Here is a 22,366-nt window from a genome sequence, read left to right as displayed (position 1 = left end):
AGAACTAATATGAAAATGATAAGATATTGCAATGAAGATTGTGCTTGTATTATTAAAATCATGTAATAAAAGGACAAAACAAGAGCATGCACTCATATTACTATTAACATATGGTAAATGAGTTGATCTATGTTTATGATAAAAACCTAATATGCTTGCATTGTATATCATGCTCCATTTTATCAAATCACTTTATTCATCCCCAATGTATAAAATCAAGTTCATATAGTTTAAGAAACGAGCTCAACTTAACTTCTGTGCATATTTTTACCCATAAATAATTGATGCTTTTAGGTGAATATTAAATGGTAATGATGGGATGGATAATTTTTTTTTTTTTTTTTGTTCCACTCGCCAATTTTGTAGCAAGCTATAGTAATTATTTGCACTATGACTTGAATGATCCATAGGAGCAGGGTATATTTGTAGCAGTTTAGAGACTAGCAAAATTTGTCACCAAGAGAACCGCAGGACAGCAAAATGGGAAAAGGAAAAACCACAAAGAAAATGCAAACAAGAACACCGGGAACTTACGTGTCTCGGTCCATAAGACCCACAATCACGTGAGGGAATCAAGAAACAATTCACTAAAACAATCTTGATGATTACACCGCACAATTTCAAGGACAAACCAATCTCCTCTAGCTCTCTATCGATCTTGATCTTGATACAAGCTTTCTTGGTTCCTCACCTTGCTCTCAGAATTTTTCTCCCTTAACCCTCTCAATACATCATTACATATATATAGACAATGACTCGTACAAGATGACCGGTTAAACACTTGTCATAGCCAAATGACCGTTCTCTCCTTTAGCGATCTAAATCTCCTTATAAACTACGGCTTTGTCTTAATTCACATAATTGGGAGTCACCATAACATAGACTAAAGTAATAGCAACTTTACTACTAAAATGAGCAGCAACGGAAACTAGAAGTCACAGTTTTCAGACTAAAGTAAGAGCAACTTTACTACTAAAATGCACAGCAATGTAATACAAACAAAGTGATGATTGAAATCAAAGCGTAGATTGTATATAATAGTTAAAATGGATTGTTTACAGGTATAACCCTTACATTACGCTAATTTGTTAATGATTTTTTATTGAGCACATCTCAATATGGTCAATTAAATTCACCAAATGGTTGGTTGGCATGTGCAAAGAATGATGGAAAAGAGAGACCCTGCAATACCTAGGTTGAGTGGATAGTCCCATACCATTAGAACAAACAATTTCTAGTAATCGACAATCATAAATATGTGAGCCATAGTAAACTAACCAGTAGCATCTCACTCTATATGGAAGCAGAAAATGCAAAAACTATTAAGAATTAAACCGCAAAAAATACTGAATCAGAACATGATAACAGAGATTATTTTTATAATTATTCCCAAATCAGATGGCCTTAAACTACTAACTAATTAATGCAACTACTGATATGGTATTACGGAACAGCAAGCATTATATTTTAATAGAAGGACCTTTATATACTCCTCTCCTTACGACAAAGCTTTCAGGAGGCTGGTATTCTTCCAACCAAGCTATTTCAGAGTCATTTGTTCCATCCGGTAGGACACCATCAATGTCTCCTGAAAAAACACAAATTACGTTTGGAAGTTCAAAACTACAAACTCAGTAATTTATGATTCCAACACACACACACTATATATATATATATATATGCGCCCCGTATTAAGATCAGTTGGTCAGGCAACTGCTTATCAGTTGTAAGTCCCCTCTGATCTAGGGTTCGATTCCCCTCCGAGTGTAGGGTGTGGTACTCAAATTCTTTTGCGCACGAGGGATGGTCGGGGCTCGTATAATAGCATCCGGCCATTTATATATATATATATAAAACTAATGGAGAGAGAAGGAGAGAGAACTTGCCTAATTGATCCTCTCTCAAGGATTTCCTGAAATACGAACAGTGCCTTCCATCTTCTGAAGAATAAGGGGGTGAGAGAATGTCGAAGAGAGCGCAGGGAGTTAACGCTTTGAATGTATGGAGGTTGCCACCACTAGTGGGATAAAGCACGGTAGTGCCGCAGGGTGCCGACAGTTCACCATCTTTAATGAGCTTTGCTGGCCTCGCTGAAATTTATGTTCAAAAGAAAGCAGGAGAAATATGAGTAAATAGCTATCATAAGATCAACCAACGCTCTAGTAAGGTCAAGCGGACACACTTTTCAATGGTTAATCATGGATATAGGGCATCTCACATATAAAGAACAAAATATGATTACAACACTTCAACCTGCATTGCAGTACAAGGTAAAAATATAGCAAACCTTGTCAAGGTAATCAGCCCTCAAATTTATATCATGAGGTACACTTAAGCGTATAATTGAATAGCAATATTTATTCATGTTATTTATCTGAGAAAAGGATGGTGAAGTCTGATTTGTTGCAAAATACCCTAGAAAAGTTCAAACTGCTGAGGCTCGGTTTCTTAATTTGTCAAGTGAAATGCACCCAATCCCTTAAGCTCAAATGGACTGAAAAAGCGTTTATGAATATTTGGGTATACATATGTATGTTAGGCTTCTGCGTGCCCAAAATGGATCAGGTTTTTGCACTGACAAGTAAACTCTTGCGAGGAAAGGATTGTTTTTGTTGTTGACTGAATAAGGAGCCAAGAAATAGGAATACAGGATGATACAAGAAAAAACAAGTAGAAGAGCATAAAAGCTCATATTATGAAATAATTAAAAGCATATATCCTTAATATAATGACCTTCCAATACTAAAAATACTATCTAATATAGCAACAATGCCAACATTCTTACGCTGAAGCTTATACATCAATTAGCACTGGCTTGTACGTTATGGGAAATGAGTGCGTGACCAAAAATTTAGTGATTATATTTGCTACTAGTTATGGACTGAAAAACACGTGCAATAATTTTATGAAAAAACACATTTGGTATAAAATGGCAACCTACTTCAATATGTTTAATATATTCATAGAAACAAAGATTGATGACTATTTAGATGAAAGCACTACATTTGCACTACATAACAACAGGCTAAGCAATGGGAAAACCATACTCCTCTAGAGAAATTTTACCAAAATTTCACAAGAAAAAATATGTCATAGCTCTAGTTAAAAACTGCATGTTTCTTGCTTTTCTATATGCTCAAATTTCCCCCATAAAAGATGTAGCATCCTGAGATTGATATCCTGTCTTCTACTGAGCCAGCATAATCTACTTCGAAGAACGCTTCAATACTCGAATGCTCAATTTTATTTTATAGCAATCCTTTTTTGGAGATTTGTATGAGGTATCTAAAGAGTGCATAGAACACCTTGGCATGCTTCTTTTCAGATTTTAGATGTACTGACACCACTTCAAAAGCAAATGAAATGCCAAGCGAATTAACTAAAAGATAAATCAGCTTGTCAACTAACTAGAATTCTAAGAAAGTACTTTAAAATAAAAATAGATCATTAAGAACTTTCCCCATCATCAAATATTGTAGAAGTCTCCATGAGAGTAGTGTTATCTTTTTGGGGCTAAACAAAGAAGCAACCAACACTTGGTCAACAGTGTCTGACCAAAAATTTTTTTCATGCAATTGTCCCATCACCTAAAATAGTCAAATTACAGTTTCCACACAAGCAAACATATTTCAGAAACTACACGTTAAAGCGAGACTAAACCATCAAAAGTTATCTCCAGGCCAAGCAATTTGTATATGTTTGTATCCAAAACTAATTGGACACCCAAAAATTAAAAAATAAAACTCCAAAAAAAACTTTGCCACAAAATGAAGTTATACGGTGACAAAGAGCAATCAAGAACTATCCATGTAGAAAACTGCTGTCGCATATATATTAAACATTAAATAGAGGCAGAAGAGAGATACTCGCCTTTTGATGAATCAAAGGGTCCAATCATATCAATCCAGTCATAAGATTTCACATGCAAAGTGCCATAGAGAAGCTTGCTCAACACAGTCATTCCAGGATGATTATGCAGGGGTATTACAGATAAAGGCGGCATACAAAATATTCCAATCTGCATGGATTTTAAGAAGGCATGAAAAATGTTATAAAAGAAAAGCAGGGTTGACAAATGGGTGGGCCGATCATAAACCTATAAGACCGGGCAGCCCTAATAGACTAGTACTCATGGGTATGGACTTCTAATGAGCTAAACCAAATAAGCTTAATGACAGATCAAGGTTCATTTATCATTTAAAACCTCAACCACAGCCACAGGCAAGTGACTCGAAATTTTAAAAAAATTAAAATAAATAATATTGGAGCTGTGATTTGTGCATAAAATGGTGTAGCAACATAGCCACACATTTGACCTCTCACAAAAAAAACCACCTGATTTTTTCATAATATTATTTCACACACACACACACACACACACACACACACACACATATATATATATATATAGAGAGAGAGAGAGAGAGAGAGATTTCAGTTTGAAACCCTCTTTAATAACCCATTTGACTCAAGCGAAATTCCAAGGCACGGCCTTTATCTACATGACGGGAAGAAGATAAGCGCCATGAAAGTATTCTACATAGCCAAACTTAATGAAATCAGAATAAAAAAATAACGAGACTTACAGAAAAGTTGTCGCATTCATGTATATGCAAGTATTTTATTGGAGGCATAGATTGGTTGTCCCCGTTAGAGACCTTTTTCCCATTTGAAGCATTTGGGCCCCTCCAATTCCGAACTAATAAAGCCTCTTGCTCAAGGCCCACATGTGAAGGCTTAACCTCATCTGCAATTAATTTGTATTAGTATTAAATCAGAAAAAGATACTAGAACACGAAAATATTGTTCATCATAAAGTTGCTGATAGAACATTTTTCATCATAGATTATTCAATGCAATTGTCCATCTCAAGTAAGAAAAGATTTGATAATCAGTTACCAAATTATCCAGGACTGTCAATTCCTTTGTGATGTCGATATATGAGATCAAATCTTTCAATTTCATCATTTGCAATTAAATCACTTATATGAAATTTACTTGGTCTATAGTATATTTTAAATTTGCATCAAATTAAAAATTGAAGAAATGAAAAATTAGGGACACCCACTTATGAACTTCATTTTATCCGTATATATTACTCATCAATCCTTCCACTCAAAACATGTTTAGCTGGCAATCTATAAGTTCAATAAAACTTGAAGATGTAAAGTTCACAACTCCCAAATCAATTCTTTTTCCTCGTGACAGCTTTTGATGCAACCGATATATGGTAATAATTGCAAGAATGCAGGACATCTCAGAGTTCTCAACCTTAAGTGGATGGATAATAATGATTAAATTTGAAGGAATGTGCTTGGATATCAAAATCGAAGAATGGCATCCAATATAAGCAATTTATTAGAATATTAAAATAATAATGACTATCCCTAGCCGTTATTAATATACGGATTTTCTTTTATTTGTTGTTATTTATTTTCCTATTTCTCTTTATTCTGTTTTCATTTCTTTCCTATTCCACTTTATTATGTTTTTATTTCTTTCCTTATGAGTGCCACTTGTAATAGGGTTTATATACCCCTCTTTTTATTAATAAGATATGTTGCTCTACTCTAATATTTCAACATGGTATTAGAGCCGGGATCTAACCCTAGATCTCAGCCACCGCTAGCCTTCCCTACAGCCACCACTAGCCTTCCCTGCAAGGTCTCCTGCAGGAATTGCTAGCCATCGGCCCTTCCATCTGAAGTTTGCAGCTGCCGGCCCTCACAGTTGTACTCTACAATCGTCGGCCGCCTTGGCAACTGCCGGCCTCCTCCCTGCAGGTGCAAATCCTCCCGCCAACCATCCCTGCAAAACTCCCTATTTTTTTCTCTGGAGACTGATCCCTCTCTTGTAGTTGTCTGGATTACCTGTTTTTTTTATCTGGCAGTCGGTGACCTACAGCTAAAATTCGACGATGTCTTGGAATCCTAATCAAATTTCTTTTGGCTCAGTCTGAACCAGGGGAGACTCCTCCATCATTGAGTCATCCTCAGAAAGCAATATTGGTTCCACCGGAGGTTTGACTCCAATTAAGGCCGGAATAGCAGAAACTAACATGAACTTCTTGATCACTACTAACAAACTGAATGCCATTAAATTTCTTCAATGGTCCCAAGCGGTGTCCTTATTCATCAAAGAACGCAGGAAATTCAGTCACCTCACAGGCATGATCCGTTAACTTCCAAAGACTGACCCGACATATGAAGTTTGAGAAATAGAGAAGTCCATGGTCATGTCGTGGCTGATCGACTCCATGGAACCGTCAATTGGCCGTTCATATAAGTTCCTCCCTTCCGCTCTGGATGGCAGTCTGTGATACCTACTTAAATGTAGAAAACTTCGACTAACTCTATGACTATCCCTAGTCGTTATTAATATACAGATTTTCTTTAATTTATTGTTATTTACTTTCCTATTTCTCTTTATTCTATTTTCACTTCTTTCTTATTCCACTTTATTATGTTTTTATTTTTTTCCTTATGAGTGGCCCTTGCAATAGGGTTTATATACCCCTCTTTCTATTAACAAAATATGTTGCTCTACTCCAATATTTCAATATGGTATTAGAGTCGGAATCTAACCTTAGATCTCAGCCACCGCTAGCCTTCCCTGCAGCCACCGCTGGCCTTCCCTGCAAGGTTTCCTGCAGGAAATGCTAGTCGCCGGCCCTCACAGTTGTACCCTACAACCGTCGGCCGCCTTAGCAATCGCCGGCCTCCTCCCTGTAGATGCAGATTCTCCCGCCAGCCATCCCTGCAGACCTCCCTATTTTTTTCTCTGGAGACTGTTCCCTCTCCTGTAGTTATCTAGATTACATCATTTTTTTTTTATCTGGCAGTCGGTGACCTACAGCTAAAATTCGGCGATGTCTTCGAATCCTCATCAAATTTCTTTTGGCTCAGTCGGAACAAGGGGAGCTCCTCCAGCATTAAGTCATCCTCAGAAAGCATTCTTGGTTCCACCAAAGGTTCGACTCCAATTCAGGCTGGAATACCAGAAACCAACATGAACTTTTTGATCACTACTAACAAAATGAATGTCATTAATTTTCTTCAATGGTCCCAAGCGGTGTCCTTATTCATCAAAGAACGCAGGAAATTCAGTCACCGCACAGGCATGATTCGTTAACTTACAAAGACTAATTCGACATATGAAGTTTGAGAAATGGAGAACTCCATGGTCATGTCGTGTCTGATCAACTCCATGAAACCGTCAATTGACCGTTCATATAAGTTCCTCCCTTCCGCTAGTGCCCTCTAGACGGCAGTCCGTGATACCTACTTGAATGTAGAAAACTTCGACCAACTCTATGAAGTGTCTTAGAGGATCTGAGAGGGAAAATAAGGATCAAGAACCGTAACCCAGTACAAGAATGACCTGGTTGCACTATAGATGGAATGCAAGCTATACTATGATTACACTTGGGATTCTCAGAGCAAACTTTCTCTCTTTCAGAAAATTATAGAAAAGGATCGCATGTTCCAATTTCTAGCAGACCTCAACAAAAACCTTGATAAAGTCCGAGGTCGTGTTCTTGGTCGGGATCCTCTTCCTTCCGCTCGCGCTATTTTAACCGAGATCCGCCGTGAAGAGAACCATAGACTTATCATGCTTGGTAGTTCCACCCCTTCAACCGAATCAATTATGTTGCTTATGTCTCTCCTGATGTTTATCTTTCAAATTTGTAGTTCGAGAAGAATGATTATAACTGCTAAGCGGGTAGTTGAACTCTATTACTTTCAAGAGAAAAGTACAGAAAACGAGGGCATACCACTGAGTAGTTGTAGCCTATTTCGAGTCACTGAATGTTTCATTATGTTGTTACATTGTCGTTTTGCCCTAGTTTCCAATATTTAAAACATTTGTATCCATTGATGTTTTCTAGTCAAAATCTTTCTAGTTTCATCTGTAAGACATGTCAGTTAGCCAAACAGCATCGGGTCATTACACAACCTACACTTACACACCTTCCGCTCCTTTTTTACTCGTTCAAAGTGACGTATGGAGACCCTCTCGCACTGCCAACTACACCAATAAACGGTTGTTCCTTACTTTGATTGATAACCAAACTCGACTGATGTAGGTTTATATTGTAAAAGATGAATCAGAAGTTCTTGTCACTTTCCAAAACTTCTACACCTTCATTTTGACCCAATTCAAACTCCAATTCAGGTCCTTTGAACCAACAACGGTCGTAAGCTTTTTAACTCTATTTTAGGTAAATTCTTGGTAAGTAAGGGTATCCTCCACCATGGCTCGTGTACGGATACTCAACAAAATAGGGTAGTCGAGAGGAAAAACTGACGTCTCCTCGAAGTTGCTTGCTCCATTATGTTTCAATCTAATGTCACAAAAAGTCTTTGGAATAATGACATACTAACTGCCGAAAGGAAAAACTAACATCTCATCAACATTGCTCCATTATGTTTCAATCAATGTCCCAAAACGTTTTTGGAATGATGACATACAAATCAGAAGTTTGTCACTTTCCAAAACTTCCACACCTTCATTTTGACCCAATTCAAAACTCCAATTCAAGCCCCGACAATGGTCGTAAGTTTATTAACTCTATTTTAAGTGAATTTTTGGTAACTAAGGGCATCCTCCACCATAGCTCGTGTATGAATACTCAACAAAATGGATAGTCAAGAGAAAAAATTGGCATTTTCTCGGGTACTCAACAAACGTCTTTGGAATGATGGCATTCTAATCGTCACCTATCTCATAAATAGTCCCCTCTAAAAATCAAAACTTTCTAGCCCCTTTAGTCGTCTTGATGTTATGCTTTCATGCCAATCAGGACTTCTCCACTTTAGATCCCAAAATATTTGGGTGTGCAACCTTCGTTTGGAACACTACTCGAAGTAAACTTAATCACAGATCCATAAACTGTATCTTCCTAGAGTACTCCACTCAAATAGGGTATCAGTTCCTTGTTCCGATCACAAACAAAATCTGAGTGTTGATGTCTTTTTTTTTTAAATATTCCAAATCTTCCTAACTCGACCTTAAGTGAGAGGTAGCTCGAGTTCTTGGACACTATTCCTTCTCCTACTCCTACAGATGTTCCCCCCATTGTTTCTGCCACCAAGGAATCTCTGGTTCCTGTAGTTTCACCATCTCCTCCCCCCACTCTCTGAGTCTACACTCAGCGCACTCATCCCAATACCCCTCCTCTGGAGCCCGCCACCTCTTTGCAGGACCTTGAATCCAATCCTAGCGACATCCCCGACACTACTGCTCCAAATGAGGAGATGAATTCCCCGAGTAAGGTACGCATTCAGACATGCTCACTCTATTCCATGACAAAATGTCTCTTTCCGCAGTTTATTGTTGACCTATAGAGCATTTACTACCGCCCTAGCAATAATCAAATCTCGGCTAATATTGAGGCTGCACTAGCGGATCCGGCCTGAAAAGATGCAGTAATGTAGGAGATGAAAGCCATTCAGTAGAGCCATATATGGGAAGTCGTAGATTCCTTGGAGTAAGAACACAGTGAGATATCAATGGATTTTTAGCATTAATTTCAACTCAAATGACTCTTTTGAACGCAAAAATGCACAATTGGTTACCAAAGGATGCTCAAAGACCTACAGAGTTGACTATGAGGAGACATTTACTCTGATGGCCAAATTAAACACCATTCAGGTCTTTTTATCTCTTGTGGCGAATCTGAGTTGACATTTATTCTAGCTCAATGTCAAGAATGCGTCCCTGAATGGAGATCTTGCAGAGGTGTACATGTCCCTTCTCCCTGCTTTGACTCTACTGCCTCCCCAGAGTAAGTGTGTCCGCTGCAAAAGTCTCTTTATAGATTAAAGTAATACCCATGGGCCTGAATTGGCAAGTTCACAAAGGTAGTAGTGGGTCATGGTTTTACTCGGGCTCAATCAGATCACACTCTCTTCTTCTGGCATTCATTCAAGCCAAATTGTTATTCTTATCGTCCATGTCGACGATAGTGTGCTCATAGGAAATGATCTACCAGCATTAGAGTCTTTGAAAGGCATTCTAACTACGTCCTTTGAGATGAAGGACTTAACATCCCTCTGATGCTTCTTAAGCATGGAAGTTGCTCGGTGGAAGCATCTCGAGACATTTATCTGTCTTAGCGCAAATATGTGATTGACTTGTTAACAGAGAACAATCTGCTTCAGTGTAAACTGGTAGCAGTCCTAATGGATCTTAATGAAAAAAAAAATTGATGTTTTCAATGCAATTCCTGTTAACAAGACTCACGACCAGCACCTTGTGGAGAAACTTATATCCCTCGCCCATACGCCTCAACATATGACATGCGGCTGCTATAGTGAGTCAATTCATGCATGACCCTTATGAGCATCATCTCCACGTTGTCTACCACATTCTCCACTATTTAAAATGCACATCAGGCTCATGTTTGTTTTTCTCGCGCCACATCTCTCGTTCTATTGTTGTTTATACAGATGTTGATTGGGCTGTGGATCAATCCAAGATCGATGATCTAAATCCAGGTACTGCTCATTTGTGTGGGGAAATCTTGTCACATGGAAAAACAAAAGTAGTTGGTGGTTACCCGAAGCAGTGTTGAAGCTGAATTTCGATCCATGTCCTTGGAGATCTGTGAAGCTCTCTGGTTACGCATCATGCTCCGAGAACTCCATATGCCGACCTCAGGCTCCCTGCAGTTGTTTTGTGATAATAAGGTCGTTTTAGCAATGCCCACAACTCAGTCCAACATGATCGCACCAAACATGTGGAGATTGATAATCACTTCATCAAGTAAGAACTTGAGTCTGGGAAATTTTATATTCCTTTTATGCCCTCCAGTGACCAACTAACGAATATCCTCACAAAGAACCTTCATCGGCCACTATTTGATGACTTTAAATTCAAGTTGAACATGATTCACATTCATGCTTCAACTTGAGGGGAAGTATTAGAATATTAAAATAATAACAACTATCCATAGCTTACATTAATATGCAGATTTTCTTTTATTATTGTTATTTATTCTCATATTTCTCTTTATTCTATTTTTATTTCTTTCCTATTCACCTTTATTCTGTTTTTATTTCTGTTGCCCCTTATAATAGGGTTTATATACCCCTTTTTCTATCAATAAGATAAGCTGCTCTACTCCAACATTTCAAAACAATTTAATCATCAAAAGTGGGAGTATGTCACACGCCGATTGCATAATTCTCCAAATGAACCAATAAAAATGATTCAGTTCCAAAGTAATTAACTCAATATTGTTTTTGATATGTTTTTCTAACAGTAAGAATTATTTTAATGCTTCCTGTTTTCCAGCTGCTACATCTGCATGGCGGAAGCATCAGTAGAACAGAGCTAAAGGTGTTAAATAGAAAGAGTAAATGAGAAAGATTCGTAGGAACATCACAGTGGAGAAAAACTCTTCCTGACCCAGTGAATAAGACTATTTATAGAGATACAACAACTGATTTTTTCACGAGAAATTTAAAAGCAGTAATTACAAATCAGGGAAAATTAATACATAATATCAATCTTCTTCTCAAAGATATTAGAAAAAAAATATATCAGTTCCCTAATCAAGCACTCGTCAACCCCTTCCAAGACCGAACACGCAGAACTAACAGCCTGCAGGGAATAAATGCAGAGAAGCAGGCCAATACAAGGCATTCCAATATAATGATGGCTTTGATAGCTGCCTCCACATGTAAAATTCCTGAAAAAATGTTTCTAAATTTCTGCAGCAGTTTCAATCATCCCTATGATTTGTTGCACACCATTAGTTTCCATTTTGAACTCCAAAAATTCTGCAGCCATGATTTCTTCCAGTTTTAAGGCCGGTAGTTGTCGACATTCATCAAAATTGTTGCACTCTCCTACAAATTGGGAATCTATGTTAATTACTTCTAGCTTAGAATTAAATTATCAATATATAATTATTTAATGGCTTTAGTGAGAATATCACATTCATAATTTCTTATTCACTTCATTGCTTTATAAAGTGCCAACCAACTTCACATGTTTAGTCCTATCACAATGAATAAGATTTTCAGCAATGTTGATTGTAGATTTCCAGCAATGTTGATTGAGCTTGATTTCCACACCACATCATCATTGCTTCTTTAGATTGGGTATTTAGATCTTCAGATGTGTTATGAGTCATAACATCACAAATTCCACGTCTCATGGTCTTTAATTCTATTTTAGAGCTACGTCTAGCAACAACACTTTTTCTTGCTTCTCTAAAAAATTTTGTTTCCCCCACAAATAAGCAATAGCCAAACGTCGACTTAGGCTTCATTATAGAACTTGCCTAGTCAGCACCGATAAAGATTTTATTATTTATTTGTGTTCCTTTCTCAAAGAATAGGCTTTTTCCCTAACCAACTTTATGATACATTAATATCCTACAAAATAGCATTACGATGTGGGGGACATTCCGATACCAACTATCAACACTAATAGAAAATCAGATCACCGATCTAGCAAGGGGAAAATAGATAAGTTTGTGAATCAGCCATTGATATCTTTTTCTACCTGCCTATGAAGAATCAACTTTTAAACCAATTTCATTGATAGGATCTATAAAGGTGCCGACAGATTTGCATATTGTCATACAAACTTTATAAAGAAAATCTCAAGTATACTGGTGCTGTGAAACATATATGTATCTTTCATTAATCTAGCCATTCCATTTAAAAAAAATATCTAAAGGCTCCAAGCTCTTTTATTTCAGATTTGCTTGCCAGGATACATTTTAGTCTACTAATTTTTCTTCATTGTAATCACTTAAAATAATCTCACCAATACTATAGGGATCATAATTTTATATGTTAATCATTCATTGACAACCATAATTTTATGAGCCTGTTCATGTGGGTACTCGTGCTGTTTAATCTTAGTGGTAAATCTAATTAAGGTCTATGATTGACTATAAAGCGATTTCTTGGGTCCGAAGACTTTATTATTAGTGGCATCAAATCAAGGTTGTATAATAATATATAGAAATCATCTTCAAGATCCCCGTTTAAGAAAGCTTCTCAACGTCAGGTTGATGAAGATGCCCTACCATGTTAGTGACTAGAAAGGGAATAACTTAAACTAAATTAATCTTAGGAACAAGTGCGATGTTTTTTATTAATCAATCTCATAACTTTAGGTCAATCATTTTGCAACTAGTACATCCGTGTACATGTCAACGCTAACATCAAACATTTCATTTAGTGTTTAAAATCTGTTTGTGGTTTATTTCTCTTTGGCAAAGCAGAGGGTTTTCATTGGCCATAATTTTCCAATTCCTATATTTTTTTCATGAACAGTATATCTCCATTCAAGCATTTCTAAAGGTTCATAGATGTTGGAAAGATTCATACAATAAACATTTGTTGTAAGAACATAAAATTGAAGAGATAAATTATCATAGAAAATAAGCACACTGATCAAATATTTTCTACCAATTCTTGTCATCCTTGTAAATTTCTTGTGGACAATCAAGATTTCATGGTCAAAATCGCTGTTATCTTATGAAGGACAGTTAAAGCTTGGGATAGACGTAATGATTTTTCACTGGAGAAATGTTTTGATCATCATTGATTGTTGAATTTTCATAGCATTAAGTACAGACAATTCAATTGTATCTAGCATGCTGTAAATGATCATGGGAATTTTCGACGTGGTTAGGCAAAATGGTAAGGTATTAGCCTCCCAAGGTATTAGCCCCGCCTCTCAGTTCAAACATTGCACCGCACCTACACTTGCAGTTTCAGCGATTGTAATTCCTCGTTCTACACGTGATACCAGCCCAGAACCTGCTCGTCTCTTACTAAGAGCCAGCCTACTCGAGATCCCCACATGCTCCTCTTTATTTTTGCACAGCCAAGGCTGAGCAGGCGCTTGTTGCAGCCCCGATAAACCCTATATTTCCCACCAGCCATCCCCATTAACAGCAGAAACTGCTGCTTTTATTTTCCTCAAATCTGCTACCAACAGCCAACCTTACATTTTCCTCTCCAGTGGCGAAATCAATTTGATATCCCATGCCAACCACCTAGGCATCTCAGTGTCACCTCCCAAAAGAGCTCTTAGAGGTGGTGGGCAGCCCAAGTCTTAGATACTGCTTTTCGGTCATACACCTAGCCGATTTGAGAATTTTTGTCCGTGACATCAGGCTAGCTAAAAACTGCCCTACGTAACCTCAATCTCCACCTCTCTCTTTTTCTCTCTTATATTCTCTCTAAAAAATCAGAAATAAAATATGAAATATATATATATATATATATATATATCATATTTTGCCTCACAAATTTGTTGTTTCATCATCACCAAACTCATCAACCTCGCATAAAGGTCTACACGGGAAATTAAGTACCCGTTCACGTTATTCCAATGAGGCGGATAAAAAAAATTGTGAATCCTAAGGACTTATTATGTTATTCCAACACATGAGGAATATCTTATTTTTATCTCGCACAATTATGAAGACCTATGGACGCCTTTCAAGTGAGTAGGCTAGAAGGCACACGGCCACGGTGTTACAAAATACTGACCATGTGCATCTTATAGGCTGATGGGAAGACCTATTATTCCTAATGCAGCCCTCCTATGGGAGGACGACATCAAGAGACTGCCAAAATTTGGTCTTAACAGAATTTTACATAACAAAACTTAAAAGCACCCGTTTGGCAGAAAAATAATCAAATAAAAAATTAAAATATACATTTTACGAGACATTAAACACTTAAAAATCAAGCAAGTAGTAGTGAATGTGAATTAGGGATAAATACAAATAATAATAGAGGGCTTGCTAGCTTGTCAAAAAGGGCAAATGGGCCATACAAAAGACTTGGAAGCCCGACCTCAAGCAAGAGCAAAACATAAACAATACTTGTGCTAGAACTCTAATAGAACTTATAGTGAACTTAAAAGACCCAATAATGAGCAAAAACCATACACCGTTCAATGCTTGAGAATTTCACAAACTGAGGATAAAAGACAAAAAATAAATGCATTAGTTTGTTTACATAATAAGATCTTAGCATGCCTTTAACGCCACTGAAGTTGCAACACGAACATGTAAACAGATAAAAAAAACGTTGTTTAACAAGTTTAAAATAAAGCTTTGTACGCATTAGTGTGTTTACACAATTCTCAAATTTTGATTAACTCCAATTTTTGCGCATGCTTCATGAGGCAACCCTCAATTTAAATATATCATTTTAAAGGACGTGCACGTCACCTTGAGAAGTGTGCATACTTTCGAAAATGTATTCCCTGAAGTTTAAAAGAACTTGCATGTGCATAGACAAAAAATTTATTCTTTTAAACTTAGCGTCTGAGAATGCAGCACAAGCTAAGAAATAAAACGAACTCTTATTATCATGCCCTGAACTTCACAAAAAAATATCTTTTTTTTTCAAATCAACCCCCCCCCCCAACCTCAACCTCATTAATTTTCCTCCTAAAAAGAAAGAGAGTTGACAACATTGAGCCACACTTGGCCAGTATAATCCTCATACGAACAAGAACCAGAGTTGACGAGACTGATGAATTCACAATATTTGAATAATGAACTTCAATCAATGCAAATTTAAATTATGTTATTCACCCATGTGATAGGTTTGTTTATTGTGCATTATAACCAGAGGGGTTCATTTATAAAATCAATCACTCACGTTCCTAATTCAAGAATAAAAAATCCTCAGTGATGACTGTTGAAAATGAATCTCAACTAGAGGGGTCTAATCATAAATCAAACTATCAAGTTATAAGTTCAATAATTTAAATAATCGATGATGACCGTGTTGAATGTGAATATTAACCACGGAGTTTATTCATAAAATTAAGTTTCGAAATTATAAATTCTAAAATCAAACGTATCACCAAAGTTTATAGCAAAAATCATCCACCAACCACAATCAATTGTCAAGATTGACAAGTTCATAATTAACATAAGCTCACAAAAAGTCAATATCATATTAAGGGCCCGTTTGGGGCAGCTTATAGGGGGCAGCAGCGTTTTGAAAACGCCGCGCGTTCCGTTTGAATAGTGCGTTCGCCTGGTACGTTTTCTTACCGCTCTGTTTTAATATCGCTAATTCCTTAATAGTTCTGCAATCTGGCCTGGAGCTCCATTCCGCTTATGCTTCTAGCGTTTAGGGTTATATTTCCTGTAGTGCCCTTCCCGTCTCTCTCTCTCCTTCGCACTTTCCGTCTCTCCCTCGCCCTCGCAATTCCCGTCTCGCCCTCACCCTCGAAAAATTGAGTAACCGACGTGATTCGGGGGAGGAGGAGGAGGGGGAGGGGGAAAGTGGAGTGCTCGTTGACTCCCAAGTATCGGCGGGAGGCCAGGAAGGGGAAGGCTAACAGCTTCGATGGGGTTCTTTTGGGTAAGCAAGCTAGAGAGGCCGTCTCGAGTAACGACTGCAGGGATTTGGAGAGTGCCTTCACCTTTGGGCATCCTTTGCCACTCCCTTCCCGTTGCCCTCTCTACCGATGGTGGATTCCAGAACTGTGGCAGCGTCGGGGTCAACTTCCTATTCCAGCGTTAGTTCTTCGGGGTCCTCAGAAGATACTTTGGAACTTGGGTTCTACAGGTACTTTTATCTTATTGTTTTGTTGAATTGGTTTGTTTTTTTTATATTGATGTTGTTTACCTGTTGTGGGGGAGAAGTTGATATTTGTTTGCCTGCTGTGGGGAGAAATTATGGCTTACTGTTCAGAGGTTTATGTGGGATAGGAATTGGGATAGATGTTTACTTGCTCTGGGGATAAATTGATATTGTTTTCTGTTAGCAATGATAGATGAATTGGGATAAAATGTTGGCTCACTTTCAAATTAATCAAATGTTTACCTATTTTATCTATTATTTTCCATAAACAGTTCTGTTGCAAACAACTTAACCAAACAGGGGCAGAATGGTCATTTATCCAACAACAACTCCCAGTACGTTGTTCTGAATAAGCTGTCTCAAACAACAAACAAAGCAAACCAATTTATTTTGATAATCTGCAGATTATCAAATTATCAGAATAATCTATTTATCAACAGATTATAAATAATCAACAGCTGCCCCAAAACAGACCCTAAGTATGCTACTACATTCACATTCAAAATAATTTGTGAGTAAAAGCATTGTCTGAGTCCTTTATTGGTGTGGTTTAGCGGTATGACCAAATCCCTCAAACTGAGTGAATTAGCTAAGTAAGCTATACTATATTACGCTCACAGTTATATCTTGTATGTTAATATCTTATTGCTCTTTTGATTTATGAATCATAGAGTATACCCAAAATGATAGAAAGTCCTCTATAATTTAAGGTCAATTTAAATTATCTCCTTCAACAGATATCCACCTATGTCTACAAAATCTTGTTGAACGAAAGAACTCATGGCTGCTAACAAAGATTTTTTTGTCAAATAGGGTTGACAACCTCCTCTAAGTAGACCAAGGTCTACGACAACCTAAGATAGTGGAGCCATAGGATCTTGATTAAGTTATTTATCATTACCCTGGTTATCTGCTCTAGACAAGGTAATGAATGTCTAATCCAAAATTAAATTGTTGTTATTATATGATAAATAATCAGCATATAATGACTGGAATTAATCAAAAATACTCACATTATTGAGAGAGGTAACTAAACATAAGGGCTTACACTTATAGAAACCCTCAAATCTCAAATCTAAAATCTTCAAAAAATGTGGCCAAAATCTTAGGGTAAGGCCTTATCTAAAATTTCATTTGCTCTCTGAAATTTAACCCAGAACTTCTTTTAAAATTCTCATTGTCATTTTTAGCAAGACCAAAGCCCATAGTTGGCTTCATCTTTATATCCTCAATGATGAAGAGCCCTAAGAATTTGTCAAACCCGATTCCAAAGATGCACTTTTGTGGGTTCATACACATTGTATTTCTTCATGTCAACATTAGGTTTCCAAAATCAAGTAAATGTTGCTCTGGGACCTTATTTTCACTAGCAGATCATCAATACATATTTTGATATTTCGCACTTTTGGCCCTTGACAATTTGGTCCATCATCATTTGATATGTGGCATTAGCATTCTTCAGCCCAAAAGACGTGACTCTAAAGTAAAAAAATTTCTCAGTTATGATGAACGTTATCTCAAAATCGGTGGGGTGCATCCATTTTTCGTGAAAGCTCAAAAAAGCTTCAAGAATGCTCATCATAGAAAATCCTCTTGTTGAGTTAACCAAAGTCTCTATTCTCGAAGTGGGTACCAACCCTTAGGATAAAAAAAATTTATGCTTGTGAAATTAACGCATATTCTCTATTTTCCACCTACATTTTGTACCATCATCACATTCAATAACAAATATGGATAGTACACTTCTCTTATGAATTCCACATCCAATAACTTCTAAACTCTTGTCAAATAGGTCCGTCCAAGATGGCGATCATCTTCCTAATTTTTTGTTTTACTAGCTTGGCTTAATTCCTAACATTCAACTGGTAGCAAACGACATTATTATTTATAACAAGTATTTTTGTTGTTGTCTAGTTGAAAACCTCAATGTCTTCCCAAAACGCCTTGACCGGCTACTCCTTTATCATCTATGACTAAAGTGGCCTAATTTGGAAAGTGAATTTTGGGTTCCCTTCACTAGCATGGACTTTCTCCATCTCCGTAGTCTTCAACCTTGCACTTCTTTCCACCTCTAGTTAGAGGGCATCTTTCTACAATTCTCACACAGCCTTCAAGTAAAAATCTCTTAATTGTATCAAATTCTAGCAACTTGACCAATGCCCAAGGCTATTGCATGCCAACTCCATTTCTAAAGGAACCTTGCAATCCCAGTGTAAGGGCGGCTCATGCAACTGCTAGCAGCAAGTCCTTGACCCAACCTCTCCATCTAAAATTATAAAATAAAGTTTTTGAAGAAATTACCCCACTATTGCTTCATCTTTAAGAGGGATTAAGAGTTTTTATATGGCATCTGTGAGCTTTCAAATAAGTGACAAATATCTTCTTAACCTTCGCAAAAGAGATAATGCCACCGAAAGAGACGTGAAGAACCAACAAAGTGCTGCTTACTTAAAAGGTGGTGAAAAATAAACAGCACTTTAGCACTTTAGCGCATCATTGATATCCATTATGGGAGTGGCAAACTCAAAAACATGTGTTGATTACTTAATGGTGGTGAAAATAAATAACATCTTAGTGCATCAATGATTTCCAACCTAGAAGTAGCAGACTCGAAACATATGGTTAATGGAGTCAGTCCTACTTGGGTATGATTCAATATGCAGCACTTTGAACTTCCACAGAGGTTTTACCTTTACGATTCTTTTGTAGGATGCAGTCATAAATTGCAATAGTTGTCTCACATCCTACTGAGTTGAAGGGAGGGAGTCTCCTTCATCGTTGGGATAGTAGATCTCACCAATTGAGGGAGTACTGGTGAACACCCAATGCTTGATGGTTATTGCTGGATTATGGAATCAAAAGAACATTCTGGGCTCTCCATTCCTGGCGGGGAACATGGTGCCCTTTCGAGGGTGGATTGGATCATTCAAGTGATCCTCTCCTCCATCTCCGAAAGTTGTATGTTGGCGAAGAACTCTTAATTCAGTATAGCTTGTGATGTCTCTTTATTAAAGTAATTGAGTTCTCACATAGACTGCTTTTTAATCCTTAGTTTCAATCAATGTTTAGCATACCTGAGAAAGATGTTGGATCCAAGCCTCTATTCATGGGCGAAATCTGGACCCCAATAGCAAATTTTATGATATCAAATAGATAGAGAGAATAGTTAAAAAAAAAAGGAGACGGAAAACAGAAATCTAGAGAGACAAACTTGAAGTACTCTATTTACTCTAGCAGGAAATACAAGATACTATAGATCTCCCCTCATACACCCTTTGACCCCATATTTATAAGTTTTTTGGGCTCTACAATAAAGCCATATCAGAGAAATAAATAAATAAATAAATTATTAGATATTGACATGTGGATGTGAATGGCCTTGAGGGACAAGTGCATGAGAAACTCCCTTATACTGATACACCATATTTAAAAAGCCATATAAGAGAAATAGATAAAAAAATCTTTTATCGGATATTGACTTGTGGATACAACATATTTATAAATCTATATAAGAGAAATAAATAAATCTTTTATCATACATTGACACGTGGATGTGAGTGGCCTGGAGAGGCAAGTGCGTGAGACGCTCTAACCCTCTATTTAATTTAGTAAGAAATACATAATACTATAGTTATCCCCTCATACACCCTTTGATCCCATATTTATAAGTTCCTGAGCTCTAAAATAAAGCTATATAAGAGAAATAAATAAATAGTAAATCTTTTATCAGATATTGACACATGGATGTGAATGGCCTTGAGGGATGAGTGTGTGAGAAACTCCCTTGGACTGATTGCAGGAATCATCAGTTGATTAGCACATTTATTTTAGCCGATTGGGTCTAAACGGGCTTCACTTGAAGTAAGCTAATCGAGTTCGACAATGCTAGGAAGTATTTTCAAATCAGCAAGCGCCTCGAAGTCTCAGAAGAGGTGACAAAAAGAAGGGAGAGTATCTCTAGGCTCTAGGGAAGTGCAATAAGTTCTAGGCAAGTTCCTCCCACTAACTTTTATAGAGATGGATCCGCATATTTGATGTACAACAATGGTCCATATGTTTGTCCAATCCCAATCCAACACATAATTAGGTTGTGAATTTGGGCTCAACCCAACATTGGCTTGTTCGGCTATATCAACATGCACAAAAAAATTTTCTCCAACGATCCGGGCCATTTGAAATTTCCTAGTAATTAAACTAGAAATTTGATCAAGTTAGGTTGAATAAATCAATTAATGCATCTATATGAAAATATTCCCAAACCAAAAAAGTTACTTGTAGGCGCCCAATCAAGTTAGACGTATCCTTGTTCTCATGTAAGGTCTACTTCAAACATAAAGTCAAAATTAGCTTTCATTGGGATAAACATGTAGTAATCAATCCATGTACAGCATAAGCATCAGTGCAGTATGGTTTGCCTAAAAAGCTATTATTTAGCTATAATATAGAAAATAGCATGAGTTAAAAATGTCTCACCTAATATAGAACAAACATTGTCAATTGCCTCAGCGGAGATTGGACCATTTGGAGAGAAAGATACTTTGCATGCATTATATAGTCTTTGGATAGCAGGCATTGCGAGTAAGAAAACAAATATGAGCCAAGAGAACAAGACTTGAAAAGATTCTAATCAAATGAGAGATATATTTTTGGCTCTTCAACTTTAGGATGATCAACTAAAACAGCACTTTTCAGATCTTCCTTTCGTAAAAAGAACCTTTTTGAGCTAAACTCCGTTTCTTCACTGAGTTGACTGAAGAACTTAGATAGATTTGTACTTCCCCGTCTGAAGTAAAATGGTGACAAAATTTCCTCATTGTATTGTAAGATAAACCTGCAGCAGAAAAATTCAAAAACGTTGATTTTAAGAGGTTTCAAAAAGAAATCTGTCCCAAAGCACTTTTTGCATTTCTTCAAGGTGATTGCTGCAATTATTTTTGGCCGGCAATAAGATAAATGTGTTGTGCAAGTAAAATGGATAGCATAAACTGTAGCCAAATGATTGGCTCAAAAAGGTTAACCGAAACTGTAGCCAAATGAGATACAAATATTTTTTTAACTTCACTTTATGGCCATGTTATTTCCATATTCATTTTGTACAATCGGTTACAATTTCAGGCCAGGTTTCAGTCCATACAGCATTCCTCTACAATGCAAAGGGAAAGGCAGACCTTCTGCAATCGTTAATAACACATATTTTTCAAGTTCAAATGGATTCAAAAATATACTTCTGACTGTCCAAGAGCTCACAATAATAGACAAAGTTTTATATAATTCTGAAAAAAGTAAATAAAAAGTGACCAGAATAAGTGAAGTTCACTAGAAAAAGAGTCTAAAAGGGCACATAATTTTCTGAGGGAAATAAATATATAACTTACCAGACACACTTTTGTCTCTTCTTGATGTCTCCTAGCAGGATATTTCCACATAAAGCTTCTTCTAGAGCAGAGGAACCAAAAAGTTAATAGATATGTCACGTGGATCAAATATTTAATAACTTCAATTTCATTTTGAAACAAAAAGCAACTCAACCTCTAAATGAACTTTAAAGGAAAAGCATATTAATTAGCAGCTTAAGTACATGAATCGCACTTAGGCGGAAATCGGTATCACATTGCATAATCATGTAATCATTACAAAATTGAATACTTAAGTAAAATGTAGCATCAAAAAGCTTTCATCTAAAGGTGGTAAAAAAGGAGTCAGATAAAGATTTAAATAAAAGAAGACTAACTAGGTTATGCTGAATAACTATTTTGCATTATCACACATTTTTCTGCTTT

General features: G+C 36.8%; 1 protein-coding gene across 3 annotated transcripts in view; it reads right to left on the bottom strand.

Annotated features, from left to right (window-relative positions):
* Window positions 1–1,158: 1,158 nt before the first annotated feature.
* Window positions 1,159–22,366, bottom strand: part of LOC110019340 (plant cysteine oxidase 4-like) — a 33,001-nt gene continuing 11,793 nt past the window's right edge. The window contains exons 2-7 of one of the 3 annotated variants that reach the window (XM_020716971.1): window positions 21,962–22,022; window positions 21,060–21,417; window positions 4,587–4,747; window positions 3,871–4,018; window positions 1,887–2,090; window positions 1,159–1,588 (exon numbers count right to left, since the gene is read on the bottom strand). In XM_020716971.1, coding sequence (XP_020572630.1) covers window positions 1,461–1,588; window positions 1,887–2,090; window positions 3,871–4,018; window positions 4,587–4,747; window positions 21,060–21,159 — 741 coding nt within the window. In that variant the 5' untranslated portion in view covers window positions 21,160–21,417; window positions 21,962–22,022 and the 3' untranslated portion in view covers window positions 1,159–1,460. The remainder of the gene's footprint in view (window positions 1,589–1,886; window positions 2,091–3,870; window positions 4,019–4,586; window positions 4,748–21,059; window positions 21,418–21,961; window positions 22,023–22,366) is intronic. The other 2 variants (XM_020716972.1, XM_020716973.1) reach the window with 2 other exon arrangements.

Source organism: Phalaenopsis equestris, unplaced genomic scaffold (assembly GCF_001263595.1).
Source record: "Phalaenopsis equestris unplaced genomic scaffold, ASM126359v1 Scaffold000054, whole genome shotgun sequence".
NCBI lineage: Eukaryota > Viridiplantae > Streptophyta > Magnoliopsida > Asparagales > Orchidaceae > Phalaenopsis > Phalaenopsis equestris.
This window is presented reverse-complemented; position numbering and strand designations above follow the sequence as displayed.